This window comes from Mixophyes fleayi, chromosome 1 (genome assembly GCF_038048845.1).
Source record: "Mixophyes fleayi isolate aMixFle1 chromosome 1, aMixFle1.hap1, whole genome shotgun sequence".
Taxonomy (NCBI): Eukaryota; Metazoa; Chordata; class Amphibia; order Anura; family Limnodynastidae; genus Mixophyes; species Mixophyes fleayi.
Genome location: NC_134402.1, coordinates 281,231,280 through 281,247,344, shown reverse-complemented (window position 1 = coordinate 281,247,344; position 16,065 = coordinate 281,231,280). Strand labels below are relative to the sequence as shown.

The 16,065-nt window shown below is 39.1% G+C and overlaps 1 protein-coding gene across 4 annotated transcripts in view; it reads left to right on the top strand.

Annotated features, from left to right (window-relative positions):
* SUSD1 (sushi domain containing 1) overlaps positions 1-16,065 on the top strand; it is a 235,253-nt gene that overhangs the window by 123,929 nt on the left and 95,259 nt on the right. For all 4 annotated transcript variants that reach the window (XM_075210949.1, XM_075210946.1, XM_075210950.1 and 1 more), the window contains 4 exons: positions 5,243-5,429; positions 9,062-9,150; positions 9,870-10,026; positions 10,560-10,645. In XM_075210949.1, the coding sequence (XP_075067050.1) occupies positions 5,243-5,429; positions 9,062-9,150; positions 9,870-10,026; positions 10,560-10,645 (519 nt within the window). The remainder of the gene's footprint in view (positions 1-5,242; positions 5,430-9,061; positions 9,151-9,869; positions 10,027-10,559; positions 10,646-16,065) is intronic.

Genomic DNA, 16,065 nt, shown 5'->3' with positions numbered 1-16,065 from the left:
TAGCTTTAGAGCAGTAGCCAGTGGCTCATCTCTGTGTGCACAAAAAAAACTTAGGGCTAGATTTACTAAACTGCGGGTTTGAAAAAGTGGAGATGTTGCCTATAGCAACCAATCATATTCTAGCTGTCATTTTGTAGATGATAAATGATAACTAGAATCCGATTGGTTGTTATCAGCAACATCTCCACTTTTTCAAACCCGCAGTTTAGTAAATATATCCCTTAATCTGTTGCAAACACCAGTCCACAACAACTATCATGCCACACACTGTGTATGCTATTTCTCCCATTAGAGTGTAAACTTTGTAGTGCAATATTTTATGAAATAACCTCTTCCAAAGTGGGACAGTGTACAGCACACAGTGAAATTATTTCTTCTGTAGAAACAGATTACATTGAGTATATATTTTGAAATGTTGTATAACTGTGGGTGAGGGGAATCCAAGAATGGTGGAGGCTAAAGTTTAAGCAGGATATGATGAGAGAATGAGAGCGCTCTGCCTGCATCTTGGGTAAGAAAAAGGGGGCATTCTAGCAATATTTTGAAGGTGGAGGCAACAGGACTGGGAGAGAGACTGTATGTGAGATATAAAACAGAGTGCAGAGTAAAATATGACAGCAAGACAGTGGGCTCTGAAAATTGAGGGAATTGTGAGGGAATGAGGGAGATTTGAGAGGAGGTGGTGACTCTTGGAGAAGGGAAGATCATAAGCTCTGCTCTGGACTTGTTGAGCTTATGTAGCACTGGGACATCCATGTGAAAAGACATTTGGTAACACAATATATTACAGAAAGGGAGAGGTAATCTGGGGAGTAACATACTTGGTTATCATCAATGTAGAGGTAGTACTGGAGGCCATATGAGTGAATTAGTTGACCAAGAGCAGAGGTGTACATTAATAGATAGTGGGAGTGGAGGGAAGGATGTGCTAAAGGTAGATACACTGAAAGAGCATTAGGTTAGGTAGGAATTGAACCAGTAAATAATTTTGTCATGAAGACCAATGGAGTGAAAGGTATGCAGGATAAAAGGGTGAACAATAGTGTTGAATATAACTGAGAGGTCTAAAAGAATGAGTATGAAGAAGCAACCCATAGACTTTGCTGTAAGTTTTATGAGGGCAGTCTCAGTGGAATATCAGTGGTGGAAGCCTAATTGCAGAGAGTCGATAAGTTAGTGAGAGGAAGGAAAGCATGGATGTAAGAAAAATGCTATGAATTGTGAAGAAGGTGTATTATAATTTGGACAAGCTGATGACTACAAGTTAAACTGACATCTGCAATTCGTGCCCAGAGCTTCCATACATGGCTTTATGTACGGAAGCTCTGCTAATAATGGCAAGTATGGATTATTAGCACCTGAAGAAGGTTCCACTGCTCATGCAATTTAGTGCATTACTGAAAAAACACACTTCTGTGTTTTCCATCAGTTTGGCAGTCTTTTTGCCTCTGAGTTTATATCAACTTTCAACAGGGACACTACATGAGTACATTATATCCTTCTGATGTTAAGGAAGGGGGATGGTTATTATTTAATATTTTAATGCCAAGTTTTGCATAAGTGTGTAGTTCCTTTCGGCATGACTATTTTCCCTCTCATTGCTAGACTAATTTCTGCTATGACTGATTAAAACACCTGTACCACAGCCACAGCCCTTGGAGTTTAATTGCTTAAGTTTCAGTCAATGACATCTCTAAATAATTATGTTTTTGGTCTACTTTTTTAACCACACTTTTTTCTGTTTAGTCATATTTCATCATCATCGTCAACATTTATTTATATAGCACCAGCAAATTCCGTATCGCTTTACAATTGGGGACCAACACAGTAACGAACAATACTGGGTAAAACAGACAAAGAAGTATTATTATTTAAATAATATTATTTTTAATAAAACAAACAAAAAGGATACACAGGAAGAGGGTGCTGAAAGAGTGAACAATGTTTGCCCAATTTTGCACAATTATATGATTACTAAACTAATATTTATGAAATGTTGCCAAGCAGGAACATTGCAATTCTGAACAAGAGGTGTCTTGGGCAGTAATAACTAAAAAGGGATGACCAATACAAATGCTAAAAAGTAAAATGGCTATTACACTGAATGGTGACGCAAAAGCGAAACTTGAAGATTGTATCAGTGGAATGTGGAACCTCTGCAAAATAACCTGGTTTTTTTCACAAAATTCCATCCATGCACTTAGGGGGTCTTTGCCTGAAAACACCACCTCCATGCCCGGGAATCGGCTGCTCCCAGGGCACTGTATGGTTCCTATTGGCTGGTCCCTTTCTTGGGACCAGCCACATTACTGCATGCAGATGTGGCTTGCCCTGAGCCATTCCTCCCCTACCTTCCCTTATGTGTGTGCCTGCCTTCCTTATATTTCCCCCAACTACACATGGGAAGGGCGCCATGTGACAGGCGCTATTTCATGTGTGCAGGCAGCAAGAGAGGTAGACGGAAGAGTCTGCATCTCCAACACAGCATTGGATGGAGTGTGTGGGGATGCTATTAAAGTAATGTGAATGAGGGGTGCACTACTAATTTATTTGTGGGCTAAGGTTGGGGGCTAATCATTTAATGTAGGGTGGGGGATATTTATTTATTTTGCCAGTTATTTGCTAGTCTAACTTTTTCAACTAGATAGATGTAATTGCTGGACTATAATTTATTAGTGAGAAACACTCAATGTTTTTGTCCATTCTGAGACCTTTGTTAAGATTGATAACATATAAAGCAGGACCCAAATGAGAGTGATGCCGGAGGAGGAAAACCCATAAGTGATATTACCAGGAAGAAGTATTATAGAAACAATTTAATTTAATAAACAAAACAATTTCATACTGGGGTCATGGTGGGCCCTACTAATTTCTGGTAAGGTGATGGCTCTTTAATTGGTTTGGGATCTATTAATTGAATGTGGGGCTGAATTTGGGGAGAAGGAGGGCTATTTATTAAATGTGAATATTTATTATTTAATGATTGAGCTGGGTGTGGAAAAATAGATATATATTGTTAAATGTAAGTGTAATTAATGTATTGCTGAGCTAGTTGGGGTGGGGGTGGGTTAAGTTTATTTATTAAATGTGAATGCTATTAATTTAATGTTAGGACTTGTTCAGGGAAACAGGTCTTTTTATTAAATATGAATACTATTAATTTAATGTCAGTTCTTGTTGGAGAGAAATAGGTCTAGTTATTACATGTGAATACTACTAATTGAATGTTAAGCCTTATTGCAGGAATAGAGGCCTAGTTATTAAAGGTGGGTGCTATTGATTTAATGCCAGGACTGGTTGGGGTGTGAGAACCCTACTCTAGAAATCCTGTGTTTGCTCCTGACAATGCTCGCAGCATTTTTTGTATTTCTATATTATCCAAAATGCACTGTATATAGTAACTTCACTGTATCGGTATACAAGTAACATGTAACTGATTTGTGGCTAAACATGTTGACTCTAGAAATATACGTATTGCCAAATGTCCAGTACCACTGATCTTATTTTGTGTTTGTATATTGGATGTCATGCTCAGTAACCGTTCTTAATGTCTATTTATGAATAATTGCACAGTGGTACCTGACATCCTGCTTCTGCATGCTATCATTATTCAGTGAGTGGAAGGGACACAACATGGAAACCACATACACAAATACACCTGTTACTAGCTAGTCCAGCTCATTATTATGCCAGCCAAGCTGTGTCACTCTGAATGCAGGGTGCCAACAAATAAAGGGGACAGCGTGGGGTCTGTTGTACACTGCACACCCTGCATCCATAGTAGATTTGTCAGTGGTATCTCTCTTGTATGGTATCCTGGGTGCAGCTATCAGCTGTTCCGCATGTATGGGCAACTGCCCATTACCAATTCTATTACCCTAAATTAATCCTCAGCATCTTTTCTTATCCTGTATCCATGGATAACTGCAAAGTACCACTTCTTTTATCCAATCATGATTCTCAGTACCTGTCCTCCTTCTGTATATATTTACAAGTGCAAAATGCACTGGTTATCCTAATGTCATTTATAGCCTCTATTCTTATTCTCCATGTGTGGACAAATGCATGTTATGATTCTCATTCTATTCTCACCATCATTTAGATTTTGATGCATTTCTGTACATACGCGCAAAGATTGTGCAAAGACAGCCTACTTACATGTATATGTTGTGTCGCATGTGTCTCAAGATAGGTCCAACTCAAAGGCAGCAGTTTTTCTGCATCGGGCGTATATCAGGTGTACAAATATGCCAGCATACGACTAGTAATAGGGATGCAGCTTGACAGTGGGAGTAGTAAATGCTAAATCCACATTTCTATTTGTACATATTTGAATAAATAAAAGTTATATACACTAAAGAGAATAGCATTTTAATTGTGTTATTAATAAAGATGAAAGTCACACGTGTCTGTCTTTACTAGCCTTACTATTACCTGCCCTCGTGCCACATTTAACACATTGAAGAGCAGCAGCAGACAGCTTGCACATGGGTGCAAGTGCATGCTGGTACTGATAGTGCCTCAAGTGTGCACTATAAATGGTGCCCCATTCATAAATAAATTCTTATTACCCCCATTATAAATCAAAGAGTATTGTCCCTGTAATCAAATAATACATTTATATTACCCCTGTTATAAAATAATAAACTTATATGGGCTCCTTATTCAAATACATTAATATTGGCTGCTTGATAAATAACTTATTATTGTCCCTATAATTAATGCTAATTATGACTCCCTAATAAATATTTACCGAACTCTTACTTTCTGTTCCAAAAGGCCATAAGCAGTTTTGCCTGTCAGACTCTAAAAAATCATCCTATTCTCTGGCTGTTTTCCCAAAACCACATGTGGTTGGATCTAACACACGTGCAGTTTGGGATTTTGCAAACCACTTATCAAATGGGGTTTGATTTTGTTATGCTGTTCATATGTTTAAAATGTGATTCTAAATGTGGAAAAATCTACTGATTATTTTCTGTCTTTATAATACTTGACAAAAATAATTGTAACTATAAATGTGATTTATAACAATGGGGTTGCCAAGAAAGAGTTCTGTAATGCTGCTAATTGGGTCCAATAAACTACTACTACTACTTACTAGTAAAATACAATTTGCCTAGACTGTTTATGCTAATAAAATGTATATATGCTGTCCTCATAACATTTTTTGCTTGTTTTAAACTGGAATTTTTTTTGCAGTCTGTAGTGCTAATTACATATGTCTACTTCTCTTCCTTAGGTGTTTATCCAGGCCAGGGTCTCGTCTCCAGAAGGATTACTTGAGAACACAATGTTTAATTTCAGTACAGACAAGGATACTCCGGTCCTCTGTTTAGATTTGCCTTCTGCAGCAGAATACTTGATAAATATTACAGAGTCCTCCACAGAACTATCTGCACATGTGAATCTAAACCTGACAACTTATGGTTAGTATGGATGCAAAAAAACGTGCAGCCCCAGTGCTATAAACACCTGAAGGTCAATGCTTGAACTGTGGATTCTCAGTTACAGTGCAGAAAAATGTATCGTTAAACCTAAATGATCAGTAAACAATACGTCTTATATACAGATGCCGCAGAGTTTATTGTAGTCAATGTTACCATAGCATAGAATATTTTTTCCTGCTAATCATCCTGTGTTAACTGCAAAACTGACAAAAGATTTATCGCAAGATAGAAAAGATTCTCTACTTAATACTTAGCTATAGTGCATAGTTTACTACAATAACTCTTTATACATCTGTAAATAAGCATTAAAAACATTAACAAATACACATGTACATTTTCACACATTTGGAATTGAAATTGAGCTGCTTGATATTGTAATCTATTGTTCTCTATTGCCAACCATTTCAAACAGAGAGATCCACTATCTGAGTCCTTAAATAGGTTTAGGGCAGGCATTCTAATGTGCATAGGAAGAATAACTTTCGCCACCATCTTAGCCTAAATATAATATATAACGCTTTGATGAGATCTTCATAAATGATCAAAGGTGGGAGTCTGCAGGACTCCCCTTCACTTAGCCAATCACAAGTTGTCAGCATGAGAAAATGCTTGGGATAGTGAAACTGAGCCCCAATTAGTCCCATCTTTGATTATTTAGCAGCAGTCGTTCATAGTATGTAGGATAGTTGAGGCTTTCCCGTCTTTTATCCAATTTGGGCTATGGCAGATTACAAAAGTATAAAATGTTTTATTTTATATTCAATGAAGTGTTAAACAAGGGTTTAAGGGTGTTATTTATTCAATGAAAATGTATTTGAAAATCATATATGTGGCAAATTTGTTCTGGCAACCTATGTGCCTTAGTGGAAATGTAGGTGGCTTTGTATTGGTGCTACAGAGCTGCTACTTTGCCCTTTGCAAATTGCTTCCTTCCTTTGCCTTTACTGATTAGCGTGCAGAATAATGACCTGTGCTTGACAAAGACAATAGTGAAAATCTAAATGCAATCCAATACTAGAATTGGACAACAGGTAATAGTAAAAAGTTACATTGTAATTAAATAACATTTCCTGACATATGCAATATAGCCAGTAAAACAAAACATGAAAACAGACTTTACTGGAAATTTCTTAAGTGACACAGGCATAAATATTTCCTAAAGAAAAGATGAGATTTGAGATAGACAAGGATATCATTTATTAATATAAAAAGGGAGCAGTCCAGCTTTAAATTTAGAAGTTTCTTTACATAAACTGCATTGATATGTACAGCATTGAATATAATGTTAATGTGTAGTACAGTCCATAAAAGGTCAACAAAAAGAGTATTAGCAAGTACTGTGAAAGATAAGACTGCCCACAAATTCATGGTTGCTCCCACAACAATAATATTTGTAACTTTCACTCTTTAGGGACAAGGTAAGTAAATGTGATACTAAATTCCTAGAACACAATAACATAACTGTCAGGCTAGCTTACGAATAGATGAGTGAGATCCTGTTGCCTCAATAGGTATTAGCTGGACTTCCCTAGAGGCGCGGAGTCTAACAAGGTGGAAGGTATTCACCAGAGACTCCAGCAAGGGAATTTGGGCTTCAGCGGCTTCCACCCTGCAAGTCGCGGCCCTCTAGAGAAGTTCCCAGTGAGACAGATGGAGAATGACTTAATAACAGAATTAATCCAATTCAGACATCCGTTGGTGATAATAACGATTACCACTTTATTGTAATATATAATACAAGTTCATTGAAGGTTGATTAAACTGCAGGTGATGATAATGATAATATACAGAGTAGGAACCATTAATGAAATTCAATAATGCAGACTGAAGGCCAATAACAATTCACCACTATACCAATGAGGAGTGGAACATAATACGAAGTTCAATGAAGTACTAGAGATGAACAGTTCAATGAAATCCAAATGCAGCAGCGTTGAATCACAGCTCACTATAAAAACGTAAACGAGCCAGCATAGATAATGATGTTGAAAGAGTAGATAGCAAGCGTTGTTCCCACAGGTAAGTGAAACAAATATACTGAGCTCAGCAAAATCTGATATGTACATATATAATAATGATGGACCAAGGCTCACCATAGAATTAGGGAACAAGGCAGCAGTAGTCAATAATGCAGGCTGAATAGGTAGTGGGTGTTGATCACAGTGATTACCACAAGTAGTGGAACTGGTGCACAGAGAACAGCAAAGTCCAGAAACATACAGCAACGATGAGCCACAGCTTACCACCAGGACGTGGAACGAAACAGCAGCAATCAGCGGTGCAGACAAATGAATGACGGGCGTTGATCATAACGATTACCAGTCCAGATACAAATCAGCGATGAAGCATGGCTTACCATGGAGATGTGGAACACAGCAGCAGTAGACAGTAATGCAGGCCAAGTAGATAGTAGAAGTTTATCACAGCGATTACCCGGGAATGTGGAACACGGCAGTAGTAGTCAGTGGTGCAGGTCGAGTAGGCAGTGGATGTTGAGCACAGCAATTACCACAACTAGCGGAACAGGTACGTTGAGATCAGCAGAGTCCGGACACACAGCAGTGAAGGTATACAACTTACCACGGAGATGTGGAACACGGCAGTAGTAGTCATTGGTGCAGGTTGAGTAGGCAGTAGATGTTCATCACAGCAATTCACCACTGGTAAGTAGAACAGGTGCGTGGAGATCAGCATAGTCCAGACACAGCAGCATTGAAGCATAATTACCACAGAGATGTGGAACACAGAGGAGGCATCAGAATCAGGTCAGATATGACTTGAAGAACCAGCAATGCGCAGGTGAAAGGAGGGACCTTATAAAGAAAGACTGACCAATAGCAGAACTGACTAACATACAGGTGAACTAATCACAGATACAAGGCATAGTTGACATCCTGTACTAAGAAGAGAGATTTAAAGTGATAGTCGGTGTTTAGAGGCTTGGGTGGAGATACGGAATATGACAATAACATAACTTGGGTTCTGGTCATTTCAGAAAGCCTCTTTAGTTCTATTTCAGTTTTGATAAGTTCTTTAAACTTTTATACATAATTGTTAATGTATTTAGTAGCTGTTTTATATATACTAACTTTTTTTGTCTAGTGGTCCTTTGAAAGCAAAAGTTATAACTGGGCAAAACTTTTTTTTCGATCCATTATAAAATTGTGTCGACATAAATACAACATACAAACAAAAAAAGTATGTTTTCAAATATACCAGTGCTACAACTGCCATGCATTTCCCCACGCCAAACCATCTAAGTCAGTTTTCCTTTTAGTTTTATACTATAGATGATTTGAGGCAGCTAAAAAATTAAGTACTTAAGACATTATTTAGACACAATACAGAATAATAGATCATAAAATTGTACTCAAATCTCATATATCTACAGCTGTTCTTTTTGTGAGTTTGTGTATGAAGTAAAATTGGGGTTTTGATACTGTCAAACTTACTGTGTATGGCACACACGTGACATTATTCCTCACAGTTTTGCGGATAATTATGTTTAGAATATATCAAGTACTGAAGTAGACAGAGCAGCTTGCACCTGTAAGAGAATAAAAATAGCAAATGATAAGACTAGTGTATAATTATATCTTTTTGTTCTCTAGAAAGGGAAAACTCCAGAAATGAGCAGACATTCAATAAAACGTGCTTGTGGTGGAATAAAAGTTTAAATGGTTTACAAGAGATATACAAAGTAAGTGATTATCAATGTATTCTGTGGCTTTATGTATGGTTTTCCATATATATATATATATATATATATATATATATATATATATATATATATATATATATATATATCTTGATAGAGATATTTAAACTTACAATAACAAATATCAGTTTTTATTAAAATGTTAAATTCATTTATCCATTCATATTTGCAATGGGAAAGAGGAGAAATATTTTATAGTTCAAAAGTTTTCTCTTCATGTCCTGTCTATAAATATCAGTATCTACAATAGGAAGCAGAAAAAAATTGGTTGATCTATAGATCTCTCTATATATTTAGGATTAAAATGTACTAATAAATAGAAACTGCTCCGTTGTTCCACGCACACAGTTTTATTTTTGTTACAGGTAAATACATTTTAAATTTAAATAGCACACATGTTTTGTAACCATTAGTAACCAGACATACATTAGCCAAACTTGCACTCGACAATAAATTGGTATCATTGTTTAACATTAAGCCCACAGTATATACTTTGTGCACTAATCATTTTGGTGGTACAATTAAATGTCAGTAAAGTCTATGTTGATAGGTTAAGTTATGTATAGAAAATGCTGGTGTCATTGTGTATTGTATACTTTTAGAAATAAATATCTTAAACTGGCAATACTGGAGTCAACAGCAGCTCGCTGGGAATACATAAGGCCTGATTCAGTCTTGTTATTTTGTCTTTGCATCAACAGTTATATGTTCAAGGGGGGAAATGGTCTCCAGAGGAATTATTTCAGGATCTGCTGGTTAACATTAACATAGACCAAAATATAACTGCAGTATGCTTAGACATATCCATGGATACCCAGCACCTCATGAATGTGACTGGAGCCCTGTCTAACCTTGCCGGTGAGTTTACTAGTGTGGTACATACGTTTTACATCTTTCTGGGGGAGGGAGGACCATCATACTATTATGGAATAAATAAATAGTTAGAATGTCCAAAGGGGAATATCCCCTTTGAGATTTTGTAATGTCATTTCTACTTATTTTAACCTTTATGAATGAAACCAGTGAGATTTGAGAATATATTTTTACAAAGTCAAAATTTTAATATTTTATTTTCTAGCCACACATGTGTAATTGTTTTGAGTGTGAGGTGGATTATATAAAACTAAAATTGTCATGTGAGCTATTAAGAAGAGATGGAAGAAAAGCCTTGAGCAGTATTATTGTACCTTGTATCCTTGGACAACTCTGCCAAAACATCTGTCATCTGAGGCTACTCAGGAAAAGTTTTTTTCTGATGAAGATGAAATTATATGTTGATTTTTTTTTCCCTCTGAAATACTACATCTTTCAAGGCTACAAAACAGGAAATGTTATTTTAAAATAGTTATATTTTACCTTATTTTTGTCATTTACTGTTTATGCTTTTTCAGGAGCAGAGCCCATTCGAAATTTAACTGTGTTCAATGAAACTTGTTTGAGTTGGAGGAGACATTCCAGGTTAAAAGAGCTCTATGTGGTAAGTTAATGGGCAATGATTTCTGCTCCAATCTTCACTGGTTGACATTTTGGACATTGCAGCAAGTGTAGGTTGTTCTATGATCAAATTGCAGTTTTCTTGGCTGTAATGAGTGATGTTACACCATAAGATTCTATATTAGTAACAATGTGTTTTGGTTTTGGTTTTGGATCTGGACTACCTTCGTGTTTTGGTTTTGGTTTTGGCAAAACCTCCCTTGCGTGTTTTGGTTTTGGTTTTGGTTTTGTTTGGTTTTGTTTTGCTATTTTTGAAAATAATACAATTTTTTTGGTCTAAAATAATCTAATTTAGTGCTCCACCAGTTTCTTGGATAAGTGAGGTAATTGTAAAGCTAATAATTTATGAAAAAAACAGTTTAATCCCTGGTAGGCCGTCCTTAATTCTTACACTTGCCTGCAAATTATACAGACAAACCTGGTGGTCTTCCCCCTCCATCTTTGACTATTGGCAATGCAGAGCCCTAACTAGGGTGGTGCGGGCGGTGCCGTCACCCCGGGCACAAGCCCGAGGGGGCGCAGCAGCCGCCCGCTACCTTCCCCTCTGTGTTACATAGTAAAAAAAAAAAATCAAAAAAAAAATTGGGGCCCCTCCCCTGACTCGCGGCACCCGCCCCCCCGCGGGTCAGGGGAGGGGGGTGCCGCGAGAGGGGGGAGGGGCTAGTGTGGTGGCTGGTCCATGAAAGGACTATGAAAAAAAACGCCGGCTCCCTGTCACTGCAGCATCACTGATGATGTCACCATGCTGTCAGTGCAGAAGAGCCAACACTGCGGGGAGCTGAGAACAGACCTTAAGTAAGTGAGGGGGATCTGTCAGCTCCATTAGTTGTTCTCCCCCTAAGCACTGGTCTGTTATATCACATGCTGTGTGTTAGCAGCTCTCTGCTTCCAGGACTGCCCCTCCCAGCATCCCCAGCTCCTCCTGACAGCCCTGCGTTCCACCAACACTCTCACCTCTGCTCCTGATAACTATGACTCCAGTGCCCCTCCCAACTCTCGGCACAGTACAGAGCCCCCATCACTGACTTTTCCTTGCCCTGCATATCAGTTCCCTCTGTTTCTATCCAGAAATGTTTCCCTTCCTTCTGATCCCTGACACCTGTCAATTCTGACTCCTGGACCCCCAAAATACAGCTGTAACCTCTGCACCCTCTCCATCACAGGAATGCTCTCTGTATAGTATGGCGGTCACAGGAATGCTCTCTGTATGGTATGGAGGTCACAGGAGTGCTCTCTGTATAGTATGGAGGTCACAGGAATGCTCTCTGTATAGTATGGCGGTCACAGGAATGCTCTCTGTATAGTATGGAGGTCATAGGAATGCTCTCTGTATAGTAAGGCGGTCACAGGAATGCTCTCTGTATGGTATGGAGGTCACAGGAATGCTCTCTGTATAGTATAGAGGTCATAGGAATGCTCTCTGTATAGTATGGCGGTCACAGGAATGCTCTCTGTATAGTATGGAGGTCACAGGAATGCTCTCTGTATAGTATGGCGGTCACAGGAATGCTCTCTGTATGGTATGGAGGTCACAGGAATGGTCTCTGTATGGTATGGAGGTCACAGGAATGCTCTCTGTATAGTATGGTGGTCATAGGAATGCTCTCTGTATAGTATGGTGGTCATAGGAATGCTCTCTGTATAGTATGGTGGTCATAGGAATGCTCTCTGTATAGTATGGTGGTCATAGGAATGCTCTCTGTATAGTATGGCGGTCACAGGAATGCTCTCTGTATAGTATGGAGGTCATAGGAATGCTCTCTGTATGGTATGGAGGTCACAGGAATGCTCTCCGTATAGTATGGCGGTCATAGGAATGCTCTCTGTATAGTATGGAGGTCACAGGAATGCTCTCTGTATGGTATGGAGGTCACAGGAATGCTCTCTGTATTGTATGGAGGTCATAGGAATGCTCTCCATATAGTATGGCGGTCACAGGAATGCTCTCTGTATAGTATGGAGGTCACAGGAATGCTATCTGTATTGTATGGCGGACACTAGGAGGCTCTTTATATTGTATGTGTGTGTGTGTGTACATATATATATATAATCATTTCGTGTGATGGTGATAAGGGGGCACAATGTGATAGAGATGGCTCCATGGCACGGTGTGATAAAGGAGAAACTGTGATGGAGGGCACAGTGGGATGAAGTGTGATACAGATGGTACCGTTACAATTATGTTTTAATTTGTTTCAGTGAGTTTTATTTAAAAAAACAATTCATTTGTTATACAGCTAGCATGTGACAGCTGCATTTAAAGTACTTTGATTCTATGGAGGCTTATTACATAAAGATCCTTACAAAGCCAGACCGTGAAGAATGGGGACTGAGGGGTTTCAGTGCGGTTTAGAACTTGTAAAGCGCTAGCCACGCCCCCACAGTAGGTTGACCACACCCACTCGACTATTGACATTCCCACTTAGATGGGGCCGCCGGTGCCCTGTCTCCCACGGCACTAAAATGTCTAGTTACGGCCTGTGGCAATGTAGCCATCGTCTTTGGGTGTATATTACACCCTCCACTTGTAGTTAAATAGAAAAAAATCAGCCTGCATTGACTGTACGTTAAATAGAAATGGACAAAGGCAGTTTGGTATCTGTCTGCATCAGACCCCCTCTCCACTACTAGTAAAATAGAAAACTATTCAGCCGTTATAGACTGTAGAATATAAATAGAAATGGACATAGGCAGTTTGGTGTCAGTCTGCATCAGCCCCCCCCCCCCCCACTTGTACTTAAGTAGACGACCTGCGTAGACTGTACAATATAAAACGTAATGGACAAAGGTAGTTTGGTGGCTGTCTATGACCCCCCCCCCTCCACTAGTAGTTAAATAGAAAAAAAACAGCCTGCATAGATTGTAGAATATAAATAGAAATTGAGAAAGGCAATTTGGTATCTGTCTGCATCATCCTCATCAACATCATCATTAGTGCCCTCGTCGCCTACACAAATCTCCCCCTCATCCTCTTCTAATTCCAAAGTGGCATCCTCAATTGGTGTATCACCGGCTACACTTGGGCTGTTCAGGCATACATCAGCAGAATTGCTGAAAGGGCCCCTCTTTATGGGGTACGCTAACAGAATGCTCACGATTTACACATACCACTGGTGGATGGACTCTCCACAGGGATTGGTGTTATTTCTGATTCTGAGCATACATTATCCTCTAATGCCTTACTGTTTTCTAGCAGCTCGGCTTTCACATGTAACAGTAATTGTGCACCACTTTTAGACTCCAAATTACTTGGTCTTGCTTGGTCACGAGTGACCGTGCAAGAAGAAGGCTCTGTAACATTTTTTGGATCTGCCACTTATAGAGAAAGGCGAAGGCCTCATTCTTTCTTTGCCACTGCGTGTGTAGAATGGCATGTTGACAATTTTTTTTTTATCGGCAGTTAACTTTTCCTCAGTTACACTTTTTTTTCACTTCAACACGGTACTTTTACTTTTACATAGGCTTTACCAGATGACGTACTGGGAACACTACCATCAGGACTGGTGCCAGCACCTGCTTGCTGATCCTGCTCATATGTGGACTGCTTTGAATCCATTTTAATGAGGCCAAAGCACTTGTAGTGCAAAATATTCAATAGTTAGTGCTGCTAGATATGACTTTTTGCAGCCAGAAAAATTAGTGTTTCACACTGGGGAATATGGGACACCCCAAAGCACTTGTAGTGCAAAATATTCAATAGATACTGCTGCTAGATATGACTTTTTGCAGCCAGAAAAATTATTGTTTCACACTGGGGAATATGGGACACCCCAAAGCATATTCAATAGATATTGCTGCTAGATATGACTTTTTGCAGCCAGAAAAATTATTGTTTTACACTGGGGAATATGGGACACCCCAAAGCACTTGTAGTGCAAAATATTCCAAAAAATGTCTCCTCTATCCGCTTCTCTTCCTGCTATAACAATCGCTATAAGAATTGGTAGCAGAATTTCAATAATAATTGAAAGAATAAGGTATACAATAATTGCTCTGTCCCTGCTTTAATGCTGCCTGTGACCTAACCCTGCTCTCTCCTTCTGTCAAATGGCGATGGATTACTGTGTAGGCGGGTATTTATGCATTTCAAATATCGCGAGAACCGAGCCCCGAGATCCAACTACGTCGATTTCGATTCCGAACGGGCGGGAGCAAAGGCAAAGTTCTGGGCGGGTTCGGATCTCGGGGAACTGAGCCCACCCATCTCTAGTTATGCACAACATTTTATCTAAATATATATTACTGTTATTAATTAGCCAAAGTTTCTAGGCGTGGGATTACCCATAGTATGACCAATGTAACTGCACTGTGGCCAAAAGGCTGAGAAATCACCAATCACCATTACATTATGCTAAGCTACAGGTATGGGATCTATGATCCAACATACATGGGACTTTATGCTTTCTGAGTTAGGGTTTTACTATATTTGAATCACATTACCTTACATCTACCGAAATAGAAATAGAAATGACCCCAGTCTTTCCAGTTACTACCCCTGACATTCCTCTCCTCATGACATTTTAGCAGTGCTCCTCACAGTAACTGACGACACTTTGTGATCATGTCTGTGTGTATGAGATTATCACCAAATAGCAGCAATTATTTACACTTTTCCTTCTGATTTTCAGAATGATCTGGTTAATGGTTTTCCAGGTAAATATCTGTATTTCTAATGATAACTAGCCCTCATGTGACCCTTCCTTCCATTCTTATCTCCATCTGATGTTTCACAGAATCATCCACTTTCCTGGAATTCCTAACATTAAATCGCACCAAGGAGTATTGCGGCATGGGGGCGGCTCATGTCCTGCTGATCCACTGATTGGTTATAAACAAACCTCCTCCGTATATGAGCTGGCAGTCTGTATATGTGGTGTCCAGGGCCTCCAATAGGATTCCAGGGTCCATGGTGGTTGTGCCTCTTATGGGCACCCCCTAGACTTGGCTAATGGGGGGTGACCACGCAGACCAGTGGAAAGCTATTGGTTCTCTCAGTCACTCTCATCCTTCCACAATATATGGGGGCCACAGATGAGCCCTATCCATCCTCAGTCAATCATCACCTCCTGGTGAAACTACATCGACCGGTTACCTAGTTATATCTAATGTGATCATTGTGTGCAGTGTGTGCAGTTTATTGTAAACAAGAATCACACAGAGTTTATTTTGAAATATTTTTTATTTAACATATGCAGAGATGCAATTGAAATATTGCTGAAGTTTTATTTATTAAGCAACACTGCCAGCACCCAGGGAACGCCAAATATCTAGGTGCAGTCAATTTAACCAATTCACCAGTATTTCTGTAATAGTAGCCATTATTCTGGTCATGTTTGGGGCTCCCTGGGATCTGGTTTCAGAGTTACTGATCTATACATCCAGAGGAAGGCGAAGAAAACCCCA